Source organism: Somniosus microcephalus, chromosome 1 (assembly GCF_052327205.1).
Source record: "Somniosus microcephalus isolate GS21.2 chromosome 1, FLI_Smic_1.0, whole genome shotgun sequence".
Classification (NCBI taxonomy): domain Eukaryota; kingdom Metazoa; phylum Chordata; class Chondrichthyes; order Squaliformes; family Somniosidae; genus Somniosus; species Somniosus microcephalus.
In genome coordinates this window covers 230,067,339-230,094,236 of record NC_140987.1, presented here as the reverse complement: position 1 = coordinate 230,094,236, position 26,898 = coordinate 230,067,339, and the positions used below count along the sequence as shown (strand labels likewise).

The following is a 26,898-nucleotide window of genomic DNA, read 5'->3' as shown; positions in this document are numbered from 1 at the left end:
CTGCAGGCACACAGGATATACCTATATGGTTACTGATTTTTGCACTGGGTCAGCCAAAATGTTCATGGAATTTAGACTCTATACCACCCCACATAACCAGCCACCGCATTGGTTGTTTGGTTGTTATGAATTTGTCATAATTCATAACAACCAAAGCATGCTAGTCAATAAATATGATATACAGCTGTGGCAATGTGCGCCCATGTATAATGACATGTAAAGGCATCTGTAATAGAGAAAAATAAATTGAAAAATGCCCAGTTGAATAAGGTATGTAAATACTTAAACCAAAAACTGATTTTTAATACAGAAATGTGCAATTATTTGTCAAATTCATAGAACAAGGACACCAATGCAAATGGTAATGCCTGTGATTCTTCCTCAAGCTCATGTACATCTGAGGAAATAGTGCTATGTGCTTGTGGCTCCAACACCATCAACCTTTCTCGCTGCTCATTCAAGCTGAACCCAGTGGTCCCACTACCGCAGGGAACCTGTTCAAGCATGAACTGTGCTTTGAATCTCAAATCCCATCCAATTAGATGCAAATTAATTTCCCTTTATCTCTGCTTCAGGCAACTTTTGCTGGTGAAGTAACTGATTTAGTTGCAAAACTGCCTAAGATTAGTACAGGGGAAACGGAAGGGCTGATCCTCCAGATACCATGATCAGTGGCATTGGTGTGGAATGGGCGACGTGGGACCAGGACATCAGGCAGAGAGGCTTTTGTTAGACGTTATCCTATTGTACACTGTCTGCCATTATGTAGCTGGTGCTCTAAGTGCTCTGACCCAAAATGAGCGAGAGCCTCATTTTAGGTGTCAGCCTTGGATCAGTGGTAGCACTCTCACCTCTGAGTCAGAAGGTTGTGGGTTCAAACCCAACTTCAGAGACTTGAGCACATCATTTAGGCTGGCACTTCAGTGCAGTACTGAGGGAGTGCTACACTGTTGGAGGTGCTGTATTTCGGATGAGGGGTTAATCCGAGGCCCCATCTGCTTGTGGTGTGACTAACAAATCTAGAGCCTCCTGGATGTCTAGGGACATACAGGGTAGGATAAAGAAAAAAGGGGAGGAGCATGACAGATACCGAGGGCTAAATACTGCAAAATCTTTAGAGGAGTACAGAAAGTGCAGGGGTATGATTAAAAAGGATATTAGGAAAGCAAAGAGAGAGCATGAAAAATTCTTGGCAAGTAAAATCAAGGATAGCCCAAAGATGTTTTAGAAATATATTAAGAGTAAGAGGATAACTAAAGAAAGGGCAGGGCCTATTAGAGATCAGGAGGGTAATCTGTGTGTGGAGGCGGGAGACGTCGGTAGGGTTCTGTTTTCACAAAGGAGAGGGGCGAAGCAGACATTGCTATATGGGAGGAGGAGTGTGAAATATTAGATGAAATAAACATAGTTAGAGAGGAAGTATTTGTTATATCCGTGTATCTTAATGTTGTGTCCTTCAATAATCAGACAACAGACTGCAGGGAACGATCAACAGGTGTTTACTGAATGAGGGTTCAAACTGCAACTGACTGTACAGATCACTACTCAGGGTTTATATACAGGTGTGGTCACTGCCGGTACTACAGGATACAGGAGCTGTAAAAAGTAGTTCTCCTCCTTAATAAAGGTACATACATTACAGTATTAAGGGGTTTAGCAGCTTTAAAAGTGGATAAATCCCCAGGCCCGGATAAAATGTATCCCAGGCTGCTAAGCGAAGCAAAAGAGGAAATAGCAGAGGCCCTCACCATCATTTTCCAATCCTCTCTGGCTTCAGGTGTGGTGCCGGAGGACTGGAGGACTGCTAATGTGGTACCCTTGTTTAAAAAGGGAGAAAAGGATAGACCGAGTCATTACAGGCCAGTCAGCCCAACCTTGGTGGTGGGAAAATTATTAGAAAGAATTCTGAAAGATAGGATAAATCTTCATTTAGAAAGATACAGATTAATCAAAAATAGTCAGCATGGATTTGTTAAGGGAAGGTCGTGTCTGACAAACTTGATTGAATTTTTTGAGGAGGTAACGAGGAGGGTAGATGAGGGTAGTGCATTTGATGTAGTGTATATGGACTTTAGCAAGGCTTTTAATAAGGTTCCACATGGCAGACTGGTCATGAAGTTAAAAGCCCATGGGATCCAGGACAAAGTTTCAAGTTGGATTCAAAACTGGCTCGGAGGCAGGAAGCAGAGGGTAATGGTTGATGGGTGTTTTTGTGATTGGAAGGCTGTTTCCAGTGGGGTTCCACGGGGCTCAGTACAAGGTCCCTTGCTTTTTGTGGTATATATCAATGACCTAGACTTGAATATAAGGGGTATGATTAAGAAGTTTGCAGATGATACTAAAATCGGCTGTGAGGTTGATACTGAAGAAGGAAGCTGTCTTCTTCTTAAGCAGTCCCTCGGAGCCAAGGATGACTTGCTTCCACATTAAAAATGAGTTCGCAGGTGACTGATGAGTCCAATGCGGGACCTACAGTCTCTGTCACAGATGGGGCAGACGGTGGTTGAAGGGGCAGGTGGGTGGGGTGCTCGGGTTGACGTGCGCTCCTTGCGCTGCTTGCACTTGGCTTCCGCTTGCTCCCAGCGAAGAGACTCGAGGTGTTCGGCGCCTTCCCGGATGCTTCTCCTCCACTTTGTGCGGTCTTGGGCCAGGGATTCCCAGGTGTCAGTGGGGATGTTACACTTTTTCAAGGAGGCTTTGAGGGTGTCCTTGAAGCATTTCCTCTGCCCACCTGGGGCTCCATTGCCGTGCCGGAGCTCCGAGTAGAGCGCTTGTTTTGGGAGTCTCGTATCGGGCATGTGGACAATGTGACCCATCCATCGGAGCTGATTGAGCGTGGTCAAAGCTTCGATGCTGGGGATGTTGGCCTGAGCAAGAACACTGATGTTGGTGCACCTATCCTGCTAATGGATTTGCAGGATCTTGTGGAGGCAGCATTGGCAGTACCTCTCCAGTACATGGAGGTGCCTGCTGTACATGGTCCATGTCTCTGAGGCATACAGCAGGGCGGGTATCACTGCTGCTCTGTAGACCATGAGCTTAGTGCCGGGTTTGAGGCCCTGGTCTTCAAACACTCTTTTCCTCAGGCGACCGAAGGCTGCACTGTCACACTGAAGGCGGTGTTGGACTTTGTCGTTGACGTCTGCCCTTGTTGACAGTAGGCTCCCGAGGTATGGAAAGTGGTCCACATTGTCCAAGGCCTTGTCATGGATTTTGATAATCAGGGGGCAGTACTGTGTGGCGGGGGCAGGTTGGTAGAGGACCTTTGTCTTACGGGTGTTTAGTGTAAGGCCCATGCTCTCGTATGCTTCGGTGAAGGTGTTGACGATGGTTTGGAGTTCGACCTCCAAGTGAGTGCAGACGCAAGCGTCGTCTGCATACTGTAGGATGGGATGACCTTGGATCTGGACTGGAGGCGATGGAGGTTGAACAGTTTCCCGTTTGTTCTGTAAATTAGCTCCACTCCAGTGGGGAGCTTACTGAGGGTGCGATGGAGCATTGCAGCAAGGAAGATCGAGAAGAGCATTGGTGCGATGACACAGCCTTGTTTGACGCCAGTTCGTACGTGAATTGGGTCTGTGGTGGAACACAGGAAGATATCAATAGGAAGATATCAGTTAGATTGCAGGAAGATATCAATAAATTGGTCAGGTGGGCAGAACATTGGCAAATGGAATTCAGTCCAGAGAAGTGTGAGGTAATGCATTTGGGGAGGGCTAACAAGGAAAGGGAATACACATTAAATGGTAGGACACTGAGTAGTGTAGAGGAACAAAGGGGCCTTGGATTGCATGTCCACAGATCCCTGAAGGTAGCAGGCCAGGTAGATAAGGTGGTTAAGAAGGCATACGGAATGCTTGCCTTTATTAGCCGTGGCATAGAATACAAGAGCAGGGAGGTTATGCTTCAACTGTATAAAACACTAGTTAGGCCTCAGCTAGAGTACTGTGTGCAGTTCTGGTCACCACATTACAGGAAAGATGTGATTGCACTAGAGAGTACAGAGGAGCTTTACAAGGATGTTGCCGGGAGTAGAGATCTTAGCTATGAGGAAAGACTGGATAGGCTGGGTCTGTTTTCCTTGGAACAGAGGAGGCTGAGGGGAGACCTTATTGAGGCGTATAAAATTATGAGGGGCCTAGATAAAGTGGATAGAAAGGACCCATAGCAGAGAGGTCAAAAACCAGGGGGCACAGATTTAAAGTAATTGGTGGAAGTTTTAGAGGGGATTTGAGGGGAAATTTCTTCACCTAGAGGGTTGTAGAGGCAGAAATCCTAACCACATTTAAAAAGTACTTGGATGTGCACTTGGGATGCTGTAACCTGCAGGGCTACGGACCAAGAGCTGGGAAGTGGGACTAGGCTGGATAACTCTTTGTTGGCTGGCACGGACATGATGGGCCAAAATTGCCTCCTTCTGTGCTGTAACTTTCTATGATTCTATGAACATTTCTAAACCACTGCCTGTGCTCAAACTCAATAAAGGAGTGTTTTCATAGAATGATAGGAATGACAGCACAGGATGAGGCTATTCGGCCCCCGGCGCTCTCCTGTAACCTCATTTAACGTGATGCCCAGATCTTTTTATATTCCTTCTTTTCAAATATGTATCCCATTCACTTTTAAATAAGGTTTGGTTCTACTGTCACCAACTAAGGAGGGTCTATGGCAGAACCTGGATCTGCTACAGTCGTTCTGTCAGACCTGGGCCCTGACAATAAACCCCCAAAAAACCAAAGTCCTTGTGTTCCAGCAAAGATCCAGACACCAGGGACCCAAAATAAATTTCACACTAGGAACAACTAAAATTGAACAAACCACTAACTACACATACTTGGGCTTAAAAATCAGTTCTACGGGAAATTTTCATCTGGCTGTGAATGAACTGAAAGAGAAAGCAAGAAGGGCTTTCTATGCCATTAAAAAATCAATCCAAATAGAAACCCCAATTAGCATTTGGCTCAAAATTTTTAAATCAGTAATTGAACCAATTGCACTCTATGGCAGTGAGGTGTGGGGACTGCTAACACAACAAGAATTTGCAAAATGGGACAAACACCCAATTGAGATCCTACATGCAGAATTCTGTAAAAGTATCCTCCGGACTCAAAGGAAAACCGTAAACAATGCATGCAGGGCAGAACTAGGCCAATATCCATTAATAATTACTATCCAAAAAAGAGCCACCAAATTTTGGAAACACCTAAAAATGAGCAACCCCCACTGCTATCATTACGAAGCCCTGAAATGCCAAGAGAGGACCATAAAGAAGAATACCCTCAGTCAACTAGTCCTGGGACTCAGTGAAGTTACTACTAACACTACTAACAATAACCAGCCCCAGGACAGTGACATCGTAACACAGAGAATTTGACCCAACACAATCATCACTAAGCAAAAGGAAAAATATCTGTCATATTGGGCAGAAACAACAAAAACCCAAAACAAACTCAATTGCTACTTGGCCCTAAACAGACAATACAACATGGCTGATTACCTGACCATGGTAAAGGATAGCAAACTGAGAAAAACCTTGACAATGTACAGACTTAGTGAACATAGCCTGGCCATCGAAAAAGGCAGACACAAGCAGACCCGGCTACCAAGAGAGGACAGGATATGCTATCACTGCAGTCAGGGAGTGGTGGAGACAGAGATGCACTTCCTCACAGCTTGTAGAAAATATCAGGGCATAAGGGAGAATTTCTACCCAAAATTCACAAAAATATGCCCTGAATTCAGAAATTTGAATGACGACCAAAAACTCCCATACCTACTAGGGGAACAGAGAAATTGTGTAACCTTAGCGGCACACTATGTTACAGCTTGCCATAAACAGAGGGACAACCATTAAATCTAAGAAAAGAGTATATACAAATTATATGAATGTATATTTATACACTCAGGGATATATCTGTTTATACACTGTATGGATAGACCGGCGTTTATGTGTTCAACCATAAATGTTTTTCAATGCTTTGGCAACATAAGATGTACCTTGTCATGCCAATAAAGCGATTTGAATTGAATTGAATTGAAATTGAAGCATCTCATGTTATAATAGCCCTATGTTCAAACTTATTAGACACTTCTATCTGAACAAGGTTTGCCCCATATGAATCCTAATTAGCTTGTCAACCTGATAGTCATGAGTTTTGAGGACATCTATTTTGGCAGCAAGTAATAATTGCATTATTAAATTTAGATTTAAGTTCCAGGCCACTCATCACTCTTGCAGATAATGTATATTGCTTATATTTCGATGTTGTATTTGAAGACTTTATTTTGCCAAGTCATAATCCAGAAAGCCTCAGGGTATCAGTGTTTGTCAGGTGACATACAATACCTCATACGCTTATTGGTCTATTCAGCTTGGGAAAAATAATCGACTTAATCTTTGTGGTATTGAATAATCATTTGTTACCATGTTACAGTGGATCACTTGACAATAAGTTAACTAACTTCTCATGCTCAGCTATCAAAAGTTTAGGGCCATGCCATTTTATCCCTGCCATGTTTGTGATAGAAGATTGCTCTCTCACTAATTTATTGCCAAAATGTAGCACAGTTTAATTAGCAAAAATTTTCATTTTTAAATACCCATTATTCTCAACAGCAATTTTGTCATGGCATTACTTCTTCATCAGTTGAACTAGCCCATTTTAGGATTATTCTGAGGGTATAAATTTCTATACGCACTCGAATGTCTATCAACCTGGTTCATTATGGGCTGATCAGTTGAAGCATGGCGGACATTAAACTGTAGAAATGAAAATATTAATGCATAATGATGCATCCATTTATCACCTCCTGAGAGTCTAGTCTGTATGGTTCATTTCTGAGAGTGGCTGTCTTAATAATCTAATAAAAGGAGCTGCAAAAGCAATAAATAGCTGTACCATGTGTTGATTCTAGGAAAATGGAACAAAACAGATGGGCCAACAATTCCCAAAATATAGCTTACAAATAAAAATGCGCAGTTCGTTGTTGCCCTTCATAAAATGCAATTTGTATTAATGTGGAATATTAAGATGGTTGAGTGGCAGGCGGATTGATTTGTGCGTAATTTTGTACTTGCAGCTTTCAAGCCTTCTCAATGGGCGGTGCCCAGAAACACAGGCAATATCTTGAGAGCTACTAATAAACCAAGATGGTTTAATATTTGCAGGATCAGGATGTTGATGTTAATTGATGCACAGCACTGTAAATTCGACTGAAGCCACTGTAGTTGTTCACTCGATAAATGAATCATTTGTGTTTCACTGATTCGAGATTTAAAATGCTCACGTATAGTCACATTATTCCAGCAATTTTGTTTTTAACATGATACGTTACATTTTGAGAGCATTTTTAGTGGGTAGGGGAGGGATGAAGGAGGAGCTAGTCAAATGCCCTTTTCCTTCACAAGGATAACTCACAAGGATAACTGTCCTTTGGTTGCTGATAGAGTGGTGGTTACAGGACCCACTCACCCTCCTCTCCAAATCATTAATAGTAGAATTAATATAAGAGGTATTAATGATTCTCGATGAACTAATTTAGCCTTATTAATCTGTTGCTGTCTTCAAATGTAATGCCTAATACACCAGGTAATATGCAATTATCACTCCATGCTACATGTGAAGTGAAATAATTCAGAACAGTCATTTATCTTGTTGGAGTGGAAATGAAAGGTACAGGTGGTAATTCATCATATATGTGTTCAAATAAAGATTTATTTCCAATGGGTTTATTTCTCTCATGTGTCATTGTACCTACTTGCCTGCTTCATTTAACCCGGTGGGTATAACTTGGGTATACAGTTTACAGGAGGCAGTTTACCACAAAACAAAACTTGTGATATCGGACTAGTTTTACGTATGTGGGTTAGTCAGTTAGACATTACTTGCACCTTTCTAAGAAATAATGCAAGATTTACATTTTTATTAGAGCATCTCGTGCACATTGAGGGCTGTTCTCCAAGTGTTGCTCTTGTTCTCTTTTATGTCCTGTAGTGATAATCATTTTAGTTATGGATAAAATTCAATGGATAATAAAACTATGATTATTCTTTGAAACCTTAAAAGAAAAGTCCTGAAAAGATTGATGTGAAACAGAAGAAAACCTCAGCATTTGACCCTCAATTGAAATGTTCTCGCCATGTTCTGTAAATGAAGACTAAACGGAGGCCCTGTGGCATTCCATCTCTGCTGTGGTTTTATGTTGCACATTATTGTAAAGATCTTGTTGTGTGCGGTTAGTGACATTAATTTTACTGCTGGGGATATTTTTCAAACACAGCCTAATCTCTCACACAGCTGTAGCTTTTTATATAGAAGGACCTCCAGAGGCTCCTCTCTGCCAAGCATGACTTTGCTGCTGAAAGCCAGAATAACAAAACGGAAGAGGCTTTGATGACAAATGCCATCCATAACTGGTTTCTGTCTGACCTACGACTTGAATTGGGAAACGTATGATTAATGGATGTTGTCTTGTTTGCTTTAACCTAGGCGATGTGGATACAGTAAAGCTAAGCAAGATCCAGAGGAGGAGAAGATGCATTTTCACAATGGTCACAGTAAGTCAGATATCAACAAGCTACACTGTGGATTTGGGGGGGGGGGAAATGACATCTGGAAAAGTTCAATTAAGGTTCACCACCAAACATTTGGCTTCAAATAAAAGAAAACAAGGATGTTCTATTCTTCCTGAGTATCCATTGACTTTTATAAGATTATGTTACAGTTTGCAGATGGAGTGTCATAGAGTAATCCTAGTGTCGCAGAATAATCCTACCCTGGTATTGTGCAGAAATCCTTATACATAACAAATCAGGAGCAGTAATGGTAATAAAACATATTTTATTCATGCTGTACTCATGTTACCCAAGTCTATTCTTTCTAACTCAAAAGTTATGGGCTTGAATCCGTGTGGGCAGAACAACACCAGTCTAGTTCAAAGCTAAGTTAAAAATTTGATAGGCAGACCAACTTTTTGGCCCAGATTTTGCGGTGGTAATGACGATGAAACTGTAAACCTTCGCCGCCTTTACCCCTCTGAAACTCATGTTCGCGCCCGGGTGACCCTAGAGATGGAGCATGCGGTGTCCGCCGGTGCGCTTGAGTATTTCCGCGACCGGTGGGCGCCGCGGGGACTGGAGTGCATCATCAACCCGGAAAACCAAATTTTAATTTGATTTGTTAAGTTTTAGTTGAACTTTTGTTTACAGTCCAATTTGGGTTTTTAGGGTACAAACAAGAGTTACCCCTCTGAAACTGAGAGCAACTTCAGGATTCAGCACATGTGCAGATAAACGCGAAAATCCTGAAGTTGCGGTCAGTCATTCCCTGCTCCGACACAGGTTGCACTGTGGAACTCACCAGAGCCGGCAGTCAATTCAAATCACCTGAACTGACGAAAATGTCCCCTTTTACAATGGAATGTCACTGTTAAAAAAAAAACTAAAATATTAAGCCTTATTGAAAGAGGTGTAACTGGATTTTTAATGGTGTACTGACTGCTGAACAGCCGTTCTGGCCCTGAAAAACCAATTTTATATTTGTGGAATGTCAAATTTTCCATTAATATGATTAAAAATTACAAGTTTATAAAATATTATATATAATATATATTTTTAAGTTTCTTTATGCTATTTCAGCTTCTACCTTAATCCTATGTATATGTTTCAATCTTTATTTCGCTCTCTGTAAAATTTATTAAAAGTAAATTATAATCTGTGCATTTTATTTCCTGGTTTGATGGCTGTGAGAACCCTTCAATGTGATTGGCTGCTTATCCAGCTTGATGATATCACTGTTGCTGAACATTGGTGATTCCCATAAATTTAAAGGCCCCGAATATCTACGGCTGTTCCAGCGTACACCTGCCATCACTGTTGCAAGAGTGTGCCAGATTGGCTTGACAATAGGAAGGGACCCAAATAAGCCAGGTCTGGTGTTGCATTCACTGATGCTCAGCATATGGCTAGTGGAGGTGTGTATCTCCCTGTGGTTGTGAGCCCCACCTGGGGATCCAGGCTGCAGTTGAGGCCTGGACTCTCAAAGAAAAGTCCCCATTTTTAGCCCTCTTTGTAAGGGTGCAACAATAAGTGCCTTCCGGGGAAGTGGACCGACACTCTTCCCCTTTCTCGCCTGGCATTTATCCATCGAACCTTCCAGGCCCCCAAACATAGTGAGTGTTTGCCATTTCCTGGGGCCCTCCCTTTGACCCCAAAAGGTCCACAAGCATCAGCACCAGAGGTCCCAGGTGGGCGTATACTGGCACTTTTCCATGACCAATGCTTTTTAATGTCAGCAGAAAGTTGGCAGGAGAGTCTCTCGTACCATTAACATTTTATTGGTATTTAGATGTCTAAGAGCGATACGTGTAGTGTAACTCACTCGTAAGCACCAAGCCCAAAAGCAGACAGCAGGACAGGGTGTAGGCATGCAGTTAATTCACTTTTATTTTGCACATTTTGTAACTGCAAATTTCCCCTCTTTGTATTAGTTCTGCTTAGATTTTTGCTGATTCTGTTTTAATGACAGTGTTTCATGGAATTACAGAGAAATTACAACATGGACACAGGCCATTTGGACCAACCAGTCCATGTTGGTGTTTATCCTCCACATGAGCAATAGTCATAATCCTATTTGCCTGATCTGTTCTCTATTCCCTTTCTTCCCCTTTCCTTCAACCACCTATCTAACTGATTCTTAAATGTTGATGTGGTCCTCCTTTAATCACTAATTCCGGTAGTGCATGCCACAGGCTCACAACCCTCTGTGGAAACAGGTTACTTCTGCTCTCTGTTCTAAATTTGATTTTATATCTATGTTCCTTTGTTTTAGACCCCTCAACCACTGAAAACGTCTATTTCTAGCTATTCTGTCCCATCCCATTGTAATTTTAAACACCTCTGTCAAATCACCCCTCAACATATCATTGAAAAATAAATGACTTACTCTTTAATTGTAGTGCAAATTTACCTTTTGTACAGAAGGAGGAAAAACATGGTAAAAGACCAAGCCCTACTCCAAAGACTTGAGCACAGAAACTAGGCTGACAATTCAGTGCAGTACTGAGTACAGATGCTGCATTTCAAATGAGACGTTAAACCAGGTGCCCTCTGCCCTCTCAGGTGGACAGAAATATCCCATATCACTTTTCAAAGAATAGCATGGAGTCCTCCCGGTGTCCTGGCCAACATTTTCTCCTCAACCAACACCTTTAAAATAGTTTATCTGCCCATTTATCTCATTGCTGTTTGTGAGACCTTGCCGTGCGCAAATTGACTGCGAGCATTTCCCCACATTACAATAGTGATTACAATACATTGTGAAGTACTCGGGATGTCCTGAGGTCATGAGAGGCACTATATAAATGCAAGTTCTTCATTTCTTCATATGGATCACTACTAGCAAAGTTTTGTTCAGACATTTTAATTTTTTTTTCTGCAAACCACAAAATAATTCCAAAAATTCTTTGACGTCTATAAATTAAAAATAAAGAAGTTTATTGTTTTCATGGAATAAATATATTCTAAATAAACGCACAAGAGGAAATTATGAACATGATAAGCCAGGCTTGTTTTCTGCTTCCTAAATGGGCAAAGCTCAAATTTAACAAACATAAACTTGTGTGATGTATAACTTTCAAACTATCTATGAGTACATGTCATTGAGGTCTGGTAATTCCTGAGTAAAACACACCTCTGTGGACAAGCCAAACTTCATGAGGTCATTTTGACTAGAATTATTAAGAAGGGCCTTGCCCACTCATAGTCCCCAGGCACCAAGGAATACTTTTCATTCTGTGTGCAGTGTACTCTTCTCTCAGTCATTAGTACCAGTCCACCAGTACACTCAATTAGACAGTAATGAGATTTTTAAAAATCCATTAAGATGCAATACACAGTGAGCTCTGCCTGTACATATGTGTGTCCAATAAAATAGTACTGTCTTGTCTGCAGTATCATCACTTGCCTTTCAAACTGTTTCTTTGTTGAATTGTCACATTTAGGCTTTGTGCCAACAAAAAAAAATGCACTCTGACCAGGGGAAGAAAATAAAATAAATATTTACACATATACAACACCTTATCACATCAGTGAAATGTTTGAAAGCACTTTACTTTCAAAGTAAAGTATAATTGGGATTACAGAGACATGGCTCCAGGGTGACCAAGACTGGGAATTCAACATCCAGGGGTATTCAATATTCAGGAAGGACAGGAAAAAAGGAAAAGGAGGTGGGGTAGCATTGCTAGTTAAAGAGGAGATTAACACAATAGTAAGGAAGGATATTAGCTCTGATGATGTGGAATCTGTATGGGCAGAGCTGAGAGATACCAAGGGGCAGAAAATGTTAGTGGGAGTTGTATACAGACCCCCAAACAGTAATGCTGAGGTTGGGGATGGCATTAAACAGGAAATTAGAGATGCGTGCAATAAGGGCACTGCAGTTATCATGGGTGACTTTAATCTACATATAGATTGGGCTAACCAAATTATTAACAATACTGTGGAGGAGGAATTCCTAGAGTGTATACGGGATGGTTTCCTGGACCAATATGTCGAGGAATCAACTAGAGCTCAGGCCATCTTAGACTGGGTATTATGTAATGAGAAAGGATTAATTAACTATCTTGTTGTGCAAGGCCCCTTGGGGAGGAGCGATCATAATATGATAGAATTCTTCATTAAATTGGAGAGTGAAGTAGTTAACTCAGAAACTAGGGTCCTGAATTTAAATAAAGGAAACTACGATGGTATGAGGCACGAGTTGGCTAGGATGGATTGGGGAACATTACTTAAAGGGTTGGCAGTGGATAGGCAATGGCAAACATTTAACGATCGCATGGATGAACTACAGAATTTGTTCATCCCTGCTTGGCATAAAAATAAAACAAAAAAGGTGACTCAACCGTGGCTAACAAGGGAAATTAGGGATAGCATAAGATTCAAGGATATAATTTGGCCAGAAAAAGCAGCAAACCTGAGGATTGGGAACAGTTTAGGATTCAGCAAAGGAGGACAAAGGGATTAATTAAGAGGGGGAAAATAGATTATGAGAGTAAGCTTGCAGGAACATAAAAACTGACTGTAAAAGCTTCTATAGATATGTGAAGAGAAAAAGATTGGTGAAGTCAAGCGTAGGTCCCTTGCAGTCAGAATCAGGGGAATTTATAATGGGGAACAAAGAAAAGGCTGACCAATTAAATGCATACTTTGGTTCTGTCTTCACAAAGGAGGACACAAATAACCTCCCAGAGATGTCGGGGAACATAGGGTCTAATGAGAGGGAGGAATTGATTGAAATCAGTATTTGTAGGGAAATGGTGTTAGGGAAATCGACGGGATTGAAGGCTGATAAATCCCCAGGGTCTGATAATCTACATCCTAGGGTACTTAAGGAAGTGGCCCTAGAAATAGTAGATGCATTGCTGGTCATCTTCCAAAATTCGATAGACTCTGGAACAGTTCCCATGGATTGGAGGATAGCTAATGTGACCCCACAAAACGGTGGTAGAGAAAAAATGGGGAATTATAGACCCGTAAGCCTGACATCGGTAGTGGGGAAAATGCTAGAGTCCATTATAAAAGAAGTAATAGCAGAGCACTTGGAAAACAGTGACAGGATCGGACAAAGTCAACATGGATTTACAAAAGGTAAATCATGCTTGACTAATCTACTGGAATTTTTTGAGGATGTAACTGGTAGAATGGATAAGGGAGAACCAGTGGATGTGGTGTATTTGGACTTTCAGAAGGCTTTCGATAAGGTCCCGCATAAGAGATTAGCGTGTAAAGTTAAAGCACATGGGATTGGGGGTAAGGTACTGTCTTGGATAGAGAACTGGTTGGCAGACAGGAAGCAAAGAGTTGGAATAAACGGGTCTTTTTCCGAGTGGCAGGCAGTGACTAGTGGGGTACCGCAGGGATCTGTGCTAGGACCCCAGCTATTCACAATATATATAAATGACCTAGACAAGGGAACTAGATGTAATATCTCCAAGTTTGCAGACACCACAAAGCTGGGTGGGTGTGTGTGCTGTGAGGAAGATGCAGAGAAACTACAGTACAATTTGGACAGGTTGGGTGATTGGGCAGATGCATGGCAAATGCAGTTTAATGTGGCTAAATGCGAGGTTATCCACTTTGTTGGCAAAAACAGGAAGACAGATTATTATCTGAATGGCAATAGATTGGGAAAAGGGGAAGTGCAGCAAGACCTGGGAGTCCTTGTGCACCAGTCGCTGAAGGTAAGCATGCAGGTGCAGCAGGCGGTTAAGAAGACAAATGGTATGTTGGCCTTAATAGTGATAGGATTTGGGTAGAAGAGCAAGGATGTCTTGCTGCAGTTGTACAGGGCCTTGGTAAGACCACACCTTGAGTATTGTGTGCAGTTTTGGTCGCCTTATCTGAGGAAGGATGTTCTTGCAATGGAGAGAGTGCAGCGAAGATTCACCAGACTGATACCTGGGATGGCAGGAATAACGTATGAGGAGAGATTGGGTCGTTTAGGCTTATATTCGCTAGAGTTTAGAAGAATGAGAGGGGATCTCATTGAAACTTATAAAATTCTAACAGGGCTAGACAGACTAGATGCAGGAAGGATGTTCCCGATGGCGGGGGAGTCCAGAACCAGGGATCACAGTCTAAGGATAAGGGGTAAGCCATTTAGGACTGAGATGAGGAGGAATTTCTTCACCCAAAGTGTGGTGAACCTGTGGAATTCTCTGCCACACAGGGCAGTTGAGGCCAATTCATTAAATATATTCAAGAAGGAGTTGGATATATTTCTTGAGGCTAAAGGGATCAAGGGATATGGGGAGAAAGCAGGGACAGGGTACTGAATTTTGATGATCAGCCATGATCTTATTAAATGGCGGAGCAGGCTCGAGGGGCCGAATGGCCCACTCCTGCTCCTATCTTCTATGTTTCTATGCTTATAAAATGATTAGAGTGCAGTGACTGCTATTATTTATCCAAATGAGGTGGCCATTCTACAGCAACAATGTCCTACATACAGGAATGAGATGAATAATCAGTTAACCTGTGCTTTTTTTGGTGGTGTTGAAGAAGGTGTTCTGGCCACGACTCGATGTTCTTCTTCAAATAGTGCCATCGGATCTTTGATGTCCATCTAAACAGATGGATAGGACCTTCTTTTGCAGTTTCATCTAAAGGGCAGCCTCTCAAATAATGCAGCACCTGCTCAGTGATGCACTTGAGTGTCAACCCAGATTATGTGCTCAGATCCAAGTGTGGTTCTGAGTCCCACACCTTTCTGACTCACAAGCAAGAGTGCTAACTGAGGTAAGCTGACATGCAGACTGAAGACTGTGCCATTTCTTTAGGACTTCACATGAACATGTGAGGACAGATTTTCCAATCTCTTCTCCCCCACAACCCCCAGCGTTGGATGGGAGCAGCCTACCCAAAGTCCCGGCGCACCAGGATTTTCTATTCTGGGCCATTACTATAGGTTCAGGACAACCCCTACACAGACCTGCCCCCTGACTGAGGGGCGGAAAGCTCAGGTACAGCTACAAACATTTTAGGACGTCAGCTGCGTGTCATGCCTGGGAGACAGGGACCTTACGGTTGCTGATGGAGATGGCAACATGGAACGCCCAGTGCAGCTCCTGCGACCCATTCGCTGATGTTTGGGAATGTAGTACATTATTTCCAAAGCATGCCCATGTAAAATGGGCACCCATATTGTTGGGGAATCAGCTAAATAGTAGCTGATTTTAAAGGACAAGAGAAAGTAAATTGAAGCTACAATTTATTATTATTTCTTGAATGTTTTTGATGATTTTTTGTGTTTTTTTTTTTACATTTAGGTTCTCATGAGCCTGTGTGCCAATCTTTATTTTTTTCCCAGTACCCGTGGGTTTCCCAGTGAGGATTCCCCTATCTGAAGTGTTTGGAAGAAGTTGATCTATAGAGAAATATTTGGTTACAAAAAGAAACGCTTTTGTCAGCTAGGGTCAGCTGTGGCCTGAACCTTGTCTCCAACTTCTTGCCTGCATGCTGCAATGCTGACCGATGGGGATGGTACCATGGAGGGGTACAAAGGACCATCCTTCTCATGTTGCACTTCAGCAGCCATCAAACTTGCTAATTTCTTTCTAACTTCTTTCTAATATTTGTCAGCCTTTTCAAGGGCTGAATTGAGGAGAAAAGAAGTGGCAGAGAGCACCCCGATATTAAGGCACAAAAACTAAGTTTGTTGGCAGGTGAGGGATTGGCACAAATCACAAGTCGCTGTTTGATGGCTGACAGAGTGGACATGTTGTTGCATGAGGTGAGTGCGAGAGGGCACGCCAGAGCACCTGCTAAATATGACAGCACAGCACCATGCCTGACAGAAGGTGGAAGTCTGACTGAATGCTATCTAAAGGTCCCAGGATCCAGAGAAAGTATAAGGAACCTGGCAAAGTAAGACTTACCCAACAGTACTTTGTATCAGTTTGCACAAGATTACACCTCCTAAAATGTTGTCCTTCAACCTGTCCCACATGCACACTTGCTCTTGTCAAAGCCTCACACAGCCTTAATGCTCTAAGGGGGCTAAATTCGGTTGCTCTAAGAGGGCGCTAACGGGGCGCAAATCAACTAGCGCCTGGGCGCGGCGCCACTAATGCCTCCCACGAAATTCAGCGGGAGGTTAGCGCTGTGCCACGCTGCGCCGCCGGCAATGACGTCATTTCCATGCACAGCACCCCGCTCGTGCCCCGGCTGTAACATTGGGTAGCGCCTCCCGACTTACCGCTGAACGCTATGTCCGCTGGGGTCAGGGAGACCTACCTGCGGCTGGGGCGGCGCTAGTTAAAGGGGAGGTGGTGGGCAGCCATTTTTGTTGCTGGCCGCCTGCCAGCACCTGTCCCCGTTGCTGTCCCCGGCCCCCGAGAAGTCTCTCCATGAGCCTGGCACTCCTCTTGAGTGCTGGGCTCATTTGCCGGCACTCCCGATCCCTGGTGGCCCAGCTGGGTGCCGGGACGTGCTGCGCCAGGCCCCTCCCCTTCCCAAGTGGGATGCGAGGCGCTACCTCGGAAAATCGGCCGCGGGGGCACTAAATTTTTTGGGGCGCTACCCAATTTTTACCCCTTAGTGTCAGTGCACTAAAAATGGACTGTAAACATTGAAAAATATAAAATTGTTGCCACTCCCATGCCAATGAGCTTTCCTTGCTCTCATTCCACTGAAGGAAAAGCAGCAATGCAGGCACAAATACTGCATTCTTGTATTATGTGTTCTTTTAAAATGTTTTTGCATGAAATCTGATGATGCAAGCTCACAGCTCCTTAGGCGCTTCCCCACTATATTTTACTGCCCTATACACAATAGGAGCAGAGCAGACCTCAAGCTTCTTCACAAAGTGTGGGTTGTGGGCTCAAGTCCCACTCCATTACAACAGTGACTACACTTCAAAAAGTACTTCATTAGCTGTAAAGCGCTTTGGGACATCCGGTGGTCGTGAAAGGGTCTATATAAACACAATTCTTTCTTTCTTCTATCCAGATAATGCAACAAACCACTGCCTATAGTACAGTAGTGTTTACTGCAGCACAAAAGTGCACTATTGGCCCACAAAAGTCCATAAATCAAGATGAAATTAATCATCACTTGGAAAGGCTTGGGCTTATTAAGAATAGTCAGCATAGATCTGTGCTTGACAGAGTTAATTGATTTTTTTTGATCAAATTACATTCAGTATAATTAAGGGAACTGCAATGGACGTTGTATGTACGGATTTTCACAAAGATAAGGTCCGACATAGGATACTTGTGATGAAAATGAAGGCACATGGTATTAAAAGCAATGTATGATAAAGAGATGACTAGGTGACAGGAAGCAAAGAGTAAGGGTAAACTAATTTTTTGGGGGGGTTGGAAGGATGTGGGTCATGATGTGCCCTGGGGATTTTTATATATATTTTGACATAGGCACATGAGAAATTACATCAAAGGCTGCGGGAGATACCAAATTTGGGGCATGGCAAACTGAGGAAAAATGGAGGAAAACAAAGCTAGGTTAGAAGAGTGGGCAGATGGGTGACATATGCAGATCAGTATGGAGAGATGCAAAATAGTACATCTTGGTTAAAAAAACAGTGACGGGAAGTGTACTCTAAATGGTGATCGAGAGATCCAGGGTGCGCATCTTTAAAGGTGTGAGTGCAAGTAGAAAAGGCCATACTAAATGCAAATGAGATTCTGGGTTTCATAGGGACATTGAATGTAAAAGCTAGGATGAGAGGTTGAATTTTTTATATATAAATGACCTGGACTTGGGTATGCGGAGTGCAATTTTGAAGTTTGCCGATGATACAAAACTTGGCAACATAGTAAATAATGAGCAGGATAGTAGCACACGTCAGGAGGACATAGACAGACTGGTGAAATGGGCAGACACATGGCAGATGCAATTTAATGCGAATAAGTGTGAAGTCATGCACTTTGGGAGGAACAACATGGAGGCAGTTTAATCTAAATGGTATTATTTTGAGGGGTTGCAAGAGCAGAGGGTGTGGTGTATGTAACCTGTTCCACCTTAAGAGATGTACTACTTTCTCTGGCTGCTGTATACGTAATACCGGTGGTGACCACCGGTATATAAGTACTGTGTAGTGATATTGTATTTAGTATAGTCCTGACCTCCAACTAGTAAAGACCTGTTGAAACTTTATTCTTGTAGTCTGTGTCAGTAATTAATCTTAATACAACTGGAACACACAGACTTAACAGTGGCGACGAGTCCCGATTCTTACCCTGCGGCAGTTTATATCCACGGCGGCTTCGTCCACAGAACGGGCGTCGAAGAGAGGCATCCACCCTCATCACCCTGCTGGAAGACACGTCGCGCGGCAGGCATCGAGAACCCGGAGTGCAGAAGACATCCTGAACTCGAAGCCTCCATCAGCGGCAGTCAGCTATCTTCTTTCTACCTCAGTGGTGGGTAAGCCGGTCAGCGACGCGAGCAGAAAGTCGGCCGCGTTGGCTGTACAGACGGGGGGAGGAAGACGGAGGAATAAGGGCGGTGAGATCGATCGCGACCGGAGATAAGGGCCGGGCCGCATTCGGGCCGAAAGGCGCAGCGCGGGGACATCGATCGCGGCTGGTGATAAGGGCCGGGCCGCTTTCGGGCCAAAAAGGCGCAGCGTCTGGGGCGACTGAAGGCGCGAGAGCCGCGGTGAAGGCGAACGCAGCCGGTGCTAATAACCAGGCTGCAAGAAGGGCTGCGAGGCACGACATCGGGGAAGCGCGAATGCCCGAGGGAGCCGCGGTGAAGCGGAGACAGCGTCGGGGGAGTTACTAACCGCTGGGAAAGGGGAGCAGCAGCGGCACGCCAAACGCCATTGCAGCCAGTGGGTGAAGACCACCAAGCGCGGGAAAACTGCCATTTTTTAGGCGGAGGACGAAGACAAGAGCGGGAAGCCGCCATCTTGGGATAAAATAAAAAAAAATAAAAAATTGCAACGATGCCTAAACATGGGAACATTAATACCTTTGATAGCGACATCGAAGATTGGGCCATGTATGTAGAACGCATACAAAATTATTGTAAAGCAAATAAAATCCCAGATGCAGAGAAAGCACTAACTTTATTGAACTTAATGGGTGCGAAGACATACGGGCAATTGAAACACCTTTTATCACCAGATGAACCGGCGGATAAGACGTTCGAGGAGATTGTTACTGTCCTGAAAAATCATCTAAACCCCACGCCGCTGATGCTAGCGGAACGATTTAAATTTTACAGCAGAAGGCAGCTGAAGGATGAAAGCAATGCTGAATATTTAATGGAATTGCGTAAGCTAGCAAAGTACTGTCAGTTTGGAACGGGACTAGCAGACGCGCTAAGAGATAAATTTGTGTGTGGATTATTAAAAGAAGATACACAAAAGCGACTGCTCGAGGAGAATGAGCTGACGCTTGAGAAAGCGGTCACTATGTCAGCAGCACACGAAGCTGCAGCGAGAGGCACGGCAGTAATGCAGCTATGGTCACCGGAACTCAGTACAAATAAATTGGGTTTGAGTACTGTAAAATGTTATCGTTGTGGAAAGACAACACACGATCAGAACCAGTGTTGGTTTAAAAACCAAGAATGCAGAACGTGTGGCAGGCTTGGCCACATAGTTAAAGTATGCCGGTCAGGAAAGAAGACCAGCAACAAAAAGTCACCGCAAGGAAAATACATAAAGGTGCACAAGGTGACAAAGACCAGTTCGAACGAACAGAAGTCAGATTCAGACGCTAGCAGTAATGAACTGGGTAGTTTAAGAGTACACAACGTTGGTAAGGATGCAGATCTCCAGACAATTTGGGTCACTCTTCAGATAGCAGGAGTCCAAGTAAAGATGGAATTGGACACTGGATCGGCATTGACGGTCATGAATAAGAAAGATTACAAAAGGTTATTCCAACATATTCCCCTACGGGATATGGAGATTATATTGAAAACATACACGGGGCAAAGAGTGTACCCCATCAGAAAGATAGAGGTAAAAGTGGTCCACAAGGGTGAAGAAAGCCAAGTAATGGACTTATATGTGCTACCTGAAGGAGGTCCACCACTACTGGGATGGGAGTGGATTCGGAAAATGAATATGGACTGGCACTCCTTAAAAGCACTAACGGTAGATTCCGGGGAAACAGATGTCAAACCTAAACGATTGTCCAAAATATTGGATGATGCTAAAGAGGTGTTCCAGCAAGGACTGGGAACACTGAAAGGAATTACGGCAAACATCAAGATTGATGAACATGCACAACCAAAATTTTTCAAAGCCAGACCGGTACCCTATGCAATACGACCTACTGTAGAAGCGGAACTGGAAGCGCTAGAACGTTCAGGTGTACTGTCTAAGGTAGATTGGAGTGAGTGGGCTACGCCCATTGTTCCCGTTATGAAACGTCCTTTGAGCAACAAGCCAGGAGAACCAGGGAAGGTTCGCATCTGTGGAGATTTCAAGATCACCGTTAATCCGGTGCTTCACACGGTGCAGTATCCGCTTCCGCGGATTGAGGATATTTTTGCTTCATTGTCTGGCGGGAAACACTTCACCAAGATAGACCTGGCGCAGGCGTACTTGCAGATGGAGGTTGAAGAAGAGTCACGCCAGTACCTCATGATCAACACGCATAGAGGTTTGTACCGGTATAATAAGCTAGTTTTTGGAGTGGCATCGGCTCCGGCAATTTGGCAGAGGGCCATGGAGCAGGTATTACAGGGAATTCCAGGCACACAATGTTACCTGGACGATATTCTGATTACAGGTGATGGTGATGAAGAACACCTCGCAAACTTGGAACTGGTGCTCAACAGACTGAAAGAGTATGGACTTCGAGTTAATCGGCAGAAATGTGAGTTCTTTCAGAAGCGGATCTCGTACTGTGGTCATGTCATTGACCGGGAGGGGCTTCATAAGTCTCCTGACAAGATAAAGGCAGTTGTAAAGGCTCCCGCTCCGGATAATGTCTCTCAGTTGAGGTCGTTTCTGGGATTGATTAACTATTACCATAAGTTTCTACCGAATCTATCCACGGTACTGCACCCGCTGAACGCTCTTTTACAGAAGGGGGTACCATGGGAATGGAGCGAAAACTGTAAGAAGGCATTTCGCAAAAGCAAAGAATTGAGCACCTCAGAGGAAGTGTTGGCTCACTTCAACCCGACACTGCCTATTCGGTTGGCTTGTGATGCTTCTCCATATGGTATTGGGGCGGTGCTCTCACACAAGCTGCCAAATGGCACGGAAAGGCCAGTCGCGTTTGCATCCAGATCATTGACCTCCGCTGAGCGCAACTATGCGCAGATCGATAGGGAGGCTCTTAGCCTTGTATGGGGAGTGAAGAAGTTTAATCATTACCTGCAGGGCCAAAAATTCACACTTCTGACAGACCATCAGCCGTTGGTATCCATTTTTAACCCTAAGAAGGGTGTTTCGGTGATGACAGCACAGCGACTCCAAAGATGGTCCCTTTTCCTAGGGGCACATCAATATCAAATAGAATTCAAAGGTACAAAGCAGCATGGCAATGCTGATGGGCTGTCACGCCTGCCACTACCTGAAGCGGAAGAGACGACGAAAGTTGACCCTGTTGAGTTATTTCATTCGACCATCATCGAGTGTTTACCAGTCACCAATGCAAGTATTGAAAGAGAAACCAGGAACGACCCGACACTGTCCCGAGTTTACAAGGTGACAGTGAAGGGATGGCCAACACATGGTGATCCTCTGTTACCGGCATTCTCGGCAAGGCGAGACCAGCTGTCCGTCTGCCATGGTACTTTGATGTACGGGACAAGAGTGATTATTCCTCCCAAGTTACGGGAAAGAGTTCTAAAGGAACTGCATGAAGGTCATCTGGGGGGAGTTAAGATGAAAAGTCTTGCTAGGGCTTATGTATGGTGGCCGGGCATTGACCAACAGATAGAGGAGTTGACAAAAAGCTGCGCTGGGTGCCAAAAACTGCAAAATGCACCTCCGATCGCACCGCTACACCCATGGGAATGGCCTTCAGCCCCATGGCAATGCATACATATTGACTTTGCTGGTCCATTCATGGACTCCATGTTCCTAATTGCGGTGGACGCACATTCCAAATGGCCAGAAGTGATCAAGATGAATACCACTACTTCAGAAAAGACAATTGCGGTGTTAAGAACAATATTCGCAAGGAACGGATTGCCAGAACAGATATGTTCGGACAACGGACCACAGTTCGTGTTGGAAGAATTCCAAAAATTCTTAAAGAAGAATGGGGTGAAACATTATACCTCTGCCCCATATCGCCCGGCGACAAACGGGTTGGCTGAGAGATTTGTCCAAACATTCAAAAAGGCAATAAAGGCCATGAACGATGATCAGATTCCACTACAACACAAGGTGGACAATTTCCTAATGGCATATCGAAACGCCGCTCATGCAGTGACTAACCAAAGTCCTGCCATGATGTTTTATAACAGGAGGTTGCGGTCCAGGTTGGACTTGTTAAAACCAAATGTGCGGAAGGAAGTGGAAAACAAACAGTTCCGGCATATTAATAACAAGACCACTCGAAGTTTCGACGTAGGACAACCAGTGTTGGCAAGGGACTATGGAAACGAAAAATGGCAGTCCGCAACAATTCGGGCCAGACAAGGACCTCTGATGTACACAGTAGATATTGGTAACAATGTGATAAGGCGTCATGCGGATCAACTGGTAGAATCGAGAGCAAGGGTCGAACCCATGGTTGCGACAGAGACAACTGTGGAAGACGTTAATGAACCTGAAGCATCTACCTTGGCAGGGAATGTACCTGATGATGACGTCCAATACATAGGAAACCAACTAGAGGAGTCACCTCAGCAACAAGAATCAGAGACCACTGAAAGGCGTTATCCAATCCTGATCAGAAGGCCTCCTGAGAGACTGAACCTTTGAACTGTTTATACCTGAAGTTATATATGTATATATGTTATTATGTTATGTTAAATGGGGATATGACTGTTAAGCTAAAAAGGGAGGATTGTGGTGTATGTAACCTGTTCCACCTTAAGAGATGTACTACTTTCTCTGGCTGCTGTATACGTAATACCGGTGGTGACCACCGGTATATAAGTACTGTGTAGTGATATTGTATTTAGTATAGTCCTGACCTCCAACTAGTAAAGACCTGTTGAAACTTTGTTCTTGTAGTCTGTGTCAGTAATTAATCTTAATACAACTGGAACACACAGACTTAACAGAGGGACCTCGGGGTTTACATTCACAAATCCTTGAAGGTAGCGGAGCAAGTTGATAAGGCAGTTAAGAAAGTGTATGGGACACTTGGCTTTGTAAATTGGGGCACTGAACACAAAAACAAGGAAGTCATGCTAAACCTTTATAAATCACTGGTTAGGCCTTAACTGGAGTACCATGTACAATTCTGGGCACCACACTTTAGGAAGGAGGTCAAGGCCTTGCAGAGGGTGCAGACATTGTTTACCAGGAGGATACCAGGAATGAGGGACTTCAGTTATGTGGAGAGATTGGAGAAGCTGGGATTGTTCTCCTTAGAGCAAAGAAGGTTAAAGGGAGACCTAACAGGTATTGAAAATTATGGGGGGTTATGACAGCAAGTAAGGAGAGATTGTTTCCTCTGGCAAGTGGGTTGATAACCAGAGGGCATAGATTTAAAATAATTGTTCAAAAGAACTGGAGTGGAAATGATAAATAATTTCACACAGAGGGCTGTTAAGATCTGGAACACACTACCTGAAAGGGTGGTGGAATCAGACTCCATAGGAACTTTCAAAAGGTAATTGGACATGTACTTGGAGATATTAATTTGGAGGGTTATGGGGGGAAAGCTGGGGTGTGCGACTAAATTGGAGAGCTCTTTCAAAGAGCCCGCACAGGCATGATGGGCCGAGTGGCCTTCAGTGCTGTAAGATTCTATGGCCAAAATTTTCTCAAGGGAGGTGGGCTGGGGGCGGGGGGCCTCCAAGGTGTGCCGGTTTCCCGCAGGCCCTGACAACTTTAATGGCAGGGCCTGATTTGAATGTGAGGCCTTGGATTCCCACCCGCTGACTGGCTGCGGGCTGGTAGGCTTCAAATGCGAGGGGTCGGTCCGGGGGTGGAATTGCGGGATCGGGGCGGTGGCTGAGGGATTTTGGGTGTCAGAATGGTCGGGGATCGGGAACAGGTTGGAGGGTCATCAGGGGGTTGGGGTCAGGAAGGGGTTAGAGGATTGGGAGAGGGTGTCAGCCGGGGATCGGCGAGGGGCGGGGCTGGGGATTGGCACAGGCTAGGTCAGGGATCGGAGGGGTGGTCAGGGATCATTGGTGTCGGCAGTGGGTGGGGGGGGGCGGGGGGAGAGAGGATTGTGGCCGGCCTCAGCATCATCGGTGAGGTGGAGGGGGGAAGACCTCATGGTGGAGGGGGGGAGGCGGAGACCTGGAAAGGCAATCGGAGGCCTCGTGAGGGAGTCTACGATCAAGGGGGATGGGTTAGGTCGGGACTTTGGATCCAGGAGGTAGATATAAAGCCATTTACCGCCGGGGTTCAGCAGTTCCCACCTGAATTTAACTGCCGGGTTTCATGAATTGTGTAAAATCCGTCCACAGGCAGTTAAATTCAAAATGGAGGTGAAAAAGAGGCTTCCAGCCTCATTATAATATTTAAATTAAGGTACTACCCCCTGGGAGCGGGTTGGTCTCCCACCCCCCCGTCCCGCCCCGTTAAAACCGGAAGTGAGCGGGTTGGAGGCGAGATCAGGTCGGGAATCCCATCTATATATATAAATCGGTACTTCTGTCTGTCATTCTGTCATTCTGTCTGTCATTCTGTCTGTCATTGCGTGTGCGTCTGGCAGGCTATGCGCTCGAAAGTTACAGGGCGTACCTACGCGCGCGTTCCCTCCAAAGAAAGCTTACGCTTCCGAGACGGTTTTAAGCGTATTTACGTTTCGGCCGGGCTAAAATCGCGCCCGCGGTATCCCAAAAACCTTCAACATTCCGCTCATTAGCATCTCATTATCCGCTCATTAGCGACAGAGTGACCTCGAGCTCGACCAATCGTACGCCGGGTTGCTGGCGTTGTGGCCGGGCCTTATCGTTCTGAACCGAGGTGAGTCACCGCCATCTTGCTTCCATTCTTTTTCCTGCTTTCTGCGTCTTTCTTTTCAAATATACATTTCCACCAAAATAAAATTGAATTTATTAAATTGTTTTTAAAAAAATCACTCATTTGTAAACCTAACCTGAACATTCTTTTTCCTACCTTTCCCCGTTTTTTTCTTAGGCCTCAAAGCCTGCGCCTTTCTTGCCCAGCCAGGCCCGAGCTAGGTGATTGCGCTTCTGCTAAGCTCCCCACCCCCCGCCCGCCCCCCGCGCCGTGTCACGTTACCCAGGGCAACGGGGTCAGCCACGAGGGTCAGGGTGCGCGCGCAGCAGGAGCAGGCGAGACGCGGCGTCTCTGTTCCGCGCTCGGCGGGGGGGGGGCGGGGCTCGGCCGCCGGCCGTCTCTCAGAGCCACAATCGGGCTCGGCGGGGGGGGCGGGGCTCGGCCGCCGGCCGTCTCTCAGAGCTGCAATCGGCCTCGGCCAGGGGGGGGGCGTGGCTCGGCCACCGGCCGTCTCTCAGAGCCGCAATCGGGCTCGGCCGGGGGGGGGGGGGGCGAGGCTCGGCCGCCTGCCGTCTCTCAGAGCCGCAATCGGGCTCGGCCGGGGGGGGTGCGGGGCTCGGAGAGCGGGGCTCTCAGCCGGGGGGGGGGGCGGGGCTCAGAGAGTGGGGCTCTCGGCCGGGGGGGGGCGGGGCTCAGAGAGCGGGGCTCTCGGCCTGGGCCCCCCCGCCCCTTCCCCCCCCCGCCCCCCCCCCCTTCCGCCCCCCCCCTTCCCCCCCACCCTGCTCCCCCTTCCCACCCCCCCTTCCCCCCCACCCCCCCTTCCCTTTCCCGCCCCCCCCTTCCCCCCCTTCTCCCCCCTTCCCCCGCCCCTTCCCCCCCGCCCCTTCCCCCCCTCCCTTCCCCCCTCCCTTCCCCCCCTCCCTTCCCCCCTCCCTTCCCCATCTCCCTTCCCCCCTCCCTTCCCCCCTCCCTTCCCCCCCGCCCCTTTCCCCCCCTCCCTTTCCCCTCCTTCCCCCCCGCCCTCCCTTCCCCCCCGCCCCCCCTTCCCCCCGCCCCTTCCCCCCCGCCCTCCCTTCCCCCCCGCCCCTTCCCCCCGCCCTCCCTTCCCCCCAATCGCTCTCTCTCTTCCCCCAGTCGCTCTCTCTCTACCCACCAGTCGCTCTCTCTCTTCCCCCCCAGTCGCGCTCTCTCTCTCTCTTCTCCCCCCACCCCCCAGTCGCTCTCTCTCTCTCTTCCAACAACAACATGCCCTCGAAAAAGCCTCGGCACCGCCGGGCACTTCAGCTAGTCTATATCTATATAAAAGGAT

General features: G+C 45.5%; 1 protein-coding gene across 1 annotated transcript in view; it reads left to right on the top strand.

Annotated features, from left to right (window-relative positions):
* epha5 (EPH receptor A5) overlaps window positions 1–26,898 on the top strand; it is a 496,258-nt gene that overhangs the window by 417,255 nt on the left and 52,105 nt on the right. Inside the window, exon 9 of the mRNA XM_085991135.1 lies at window positions 8,490–8,557. Within this exon, the coding sequence (XP_085847261.1) occupies window positions 8,490–8,557 (68 nt within the window). The remainder of the gene's footprint in view (window positions 1–8,489; window positions 8,558–26,898) is intronic.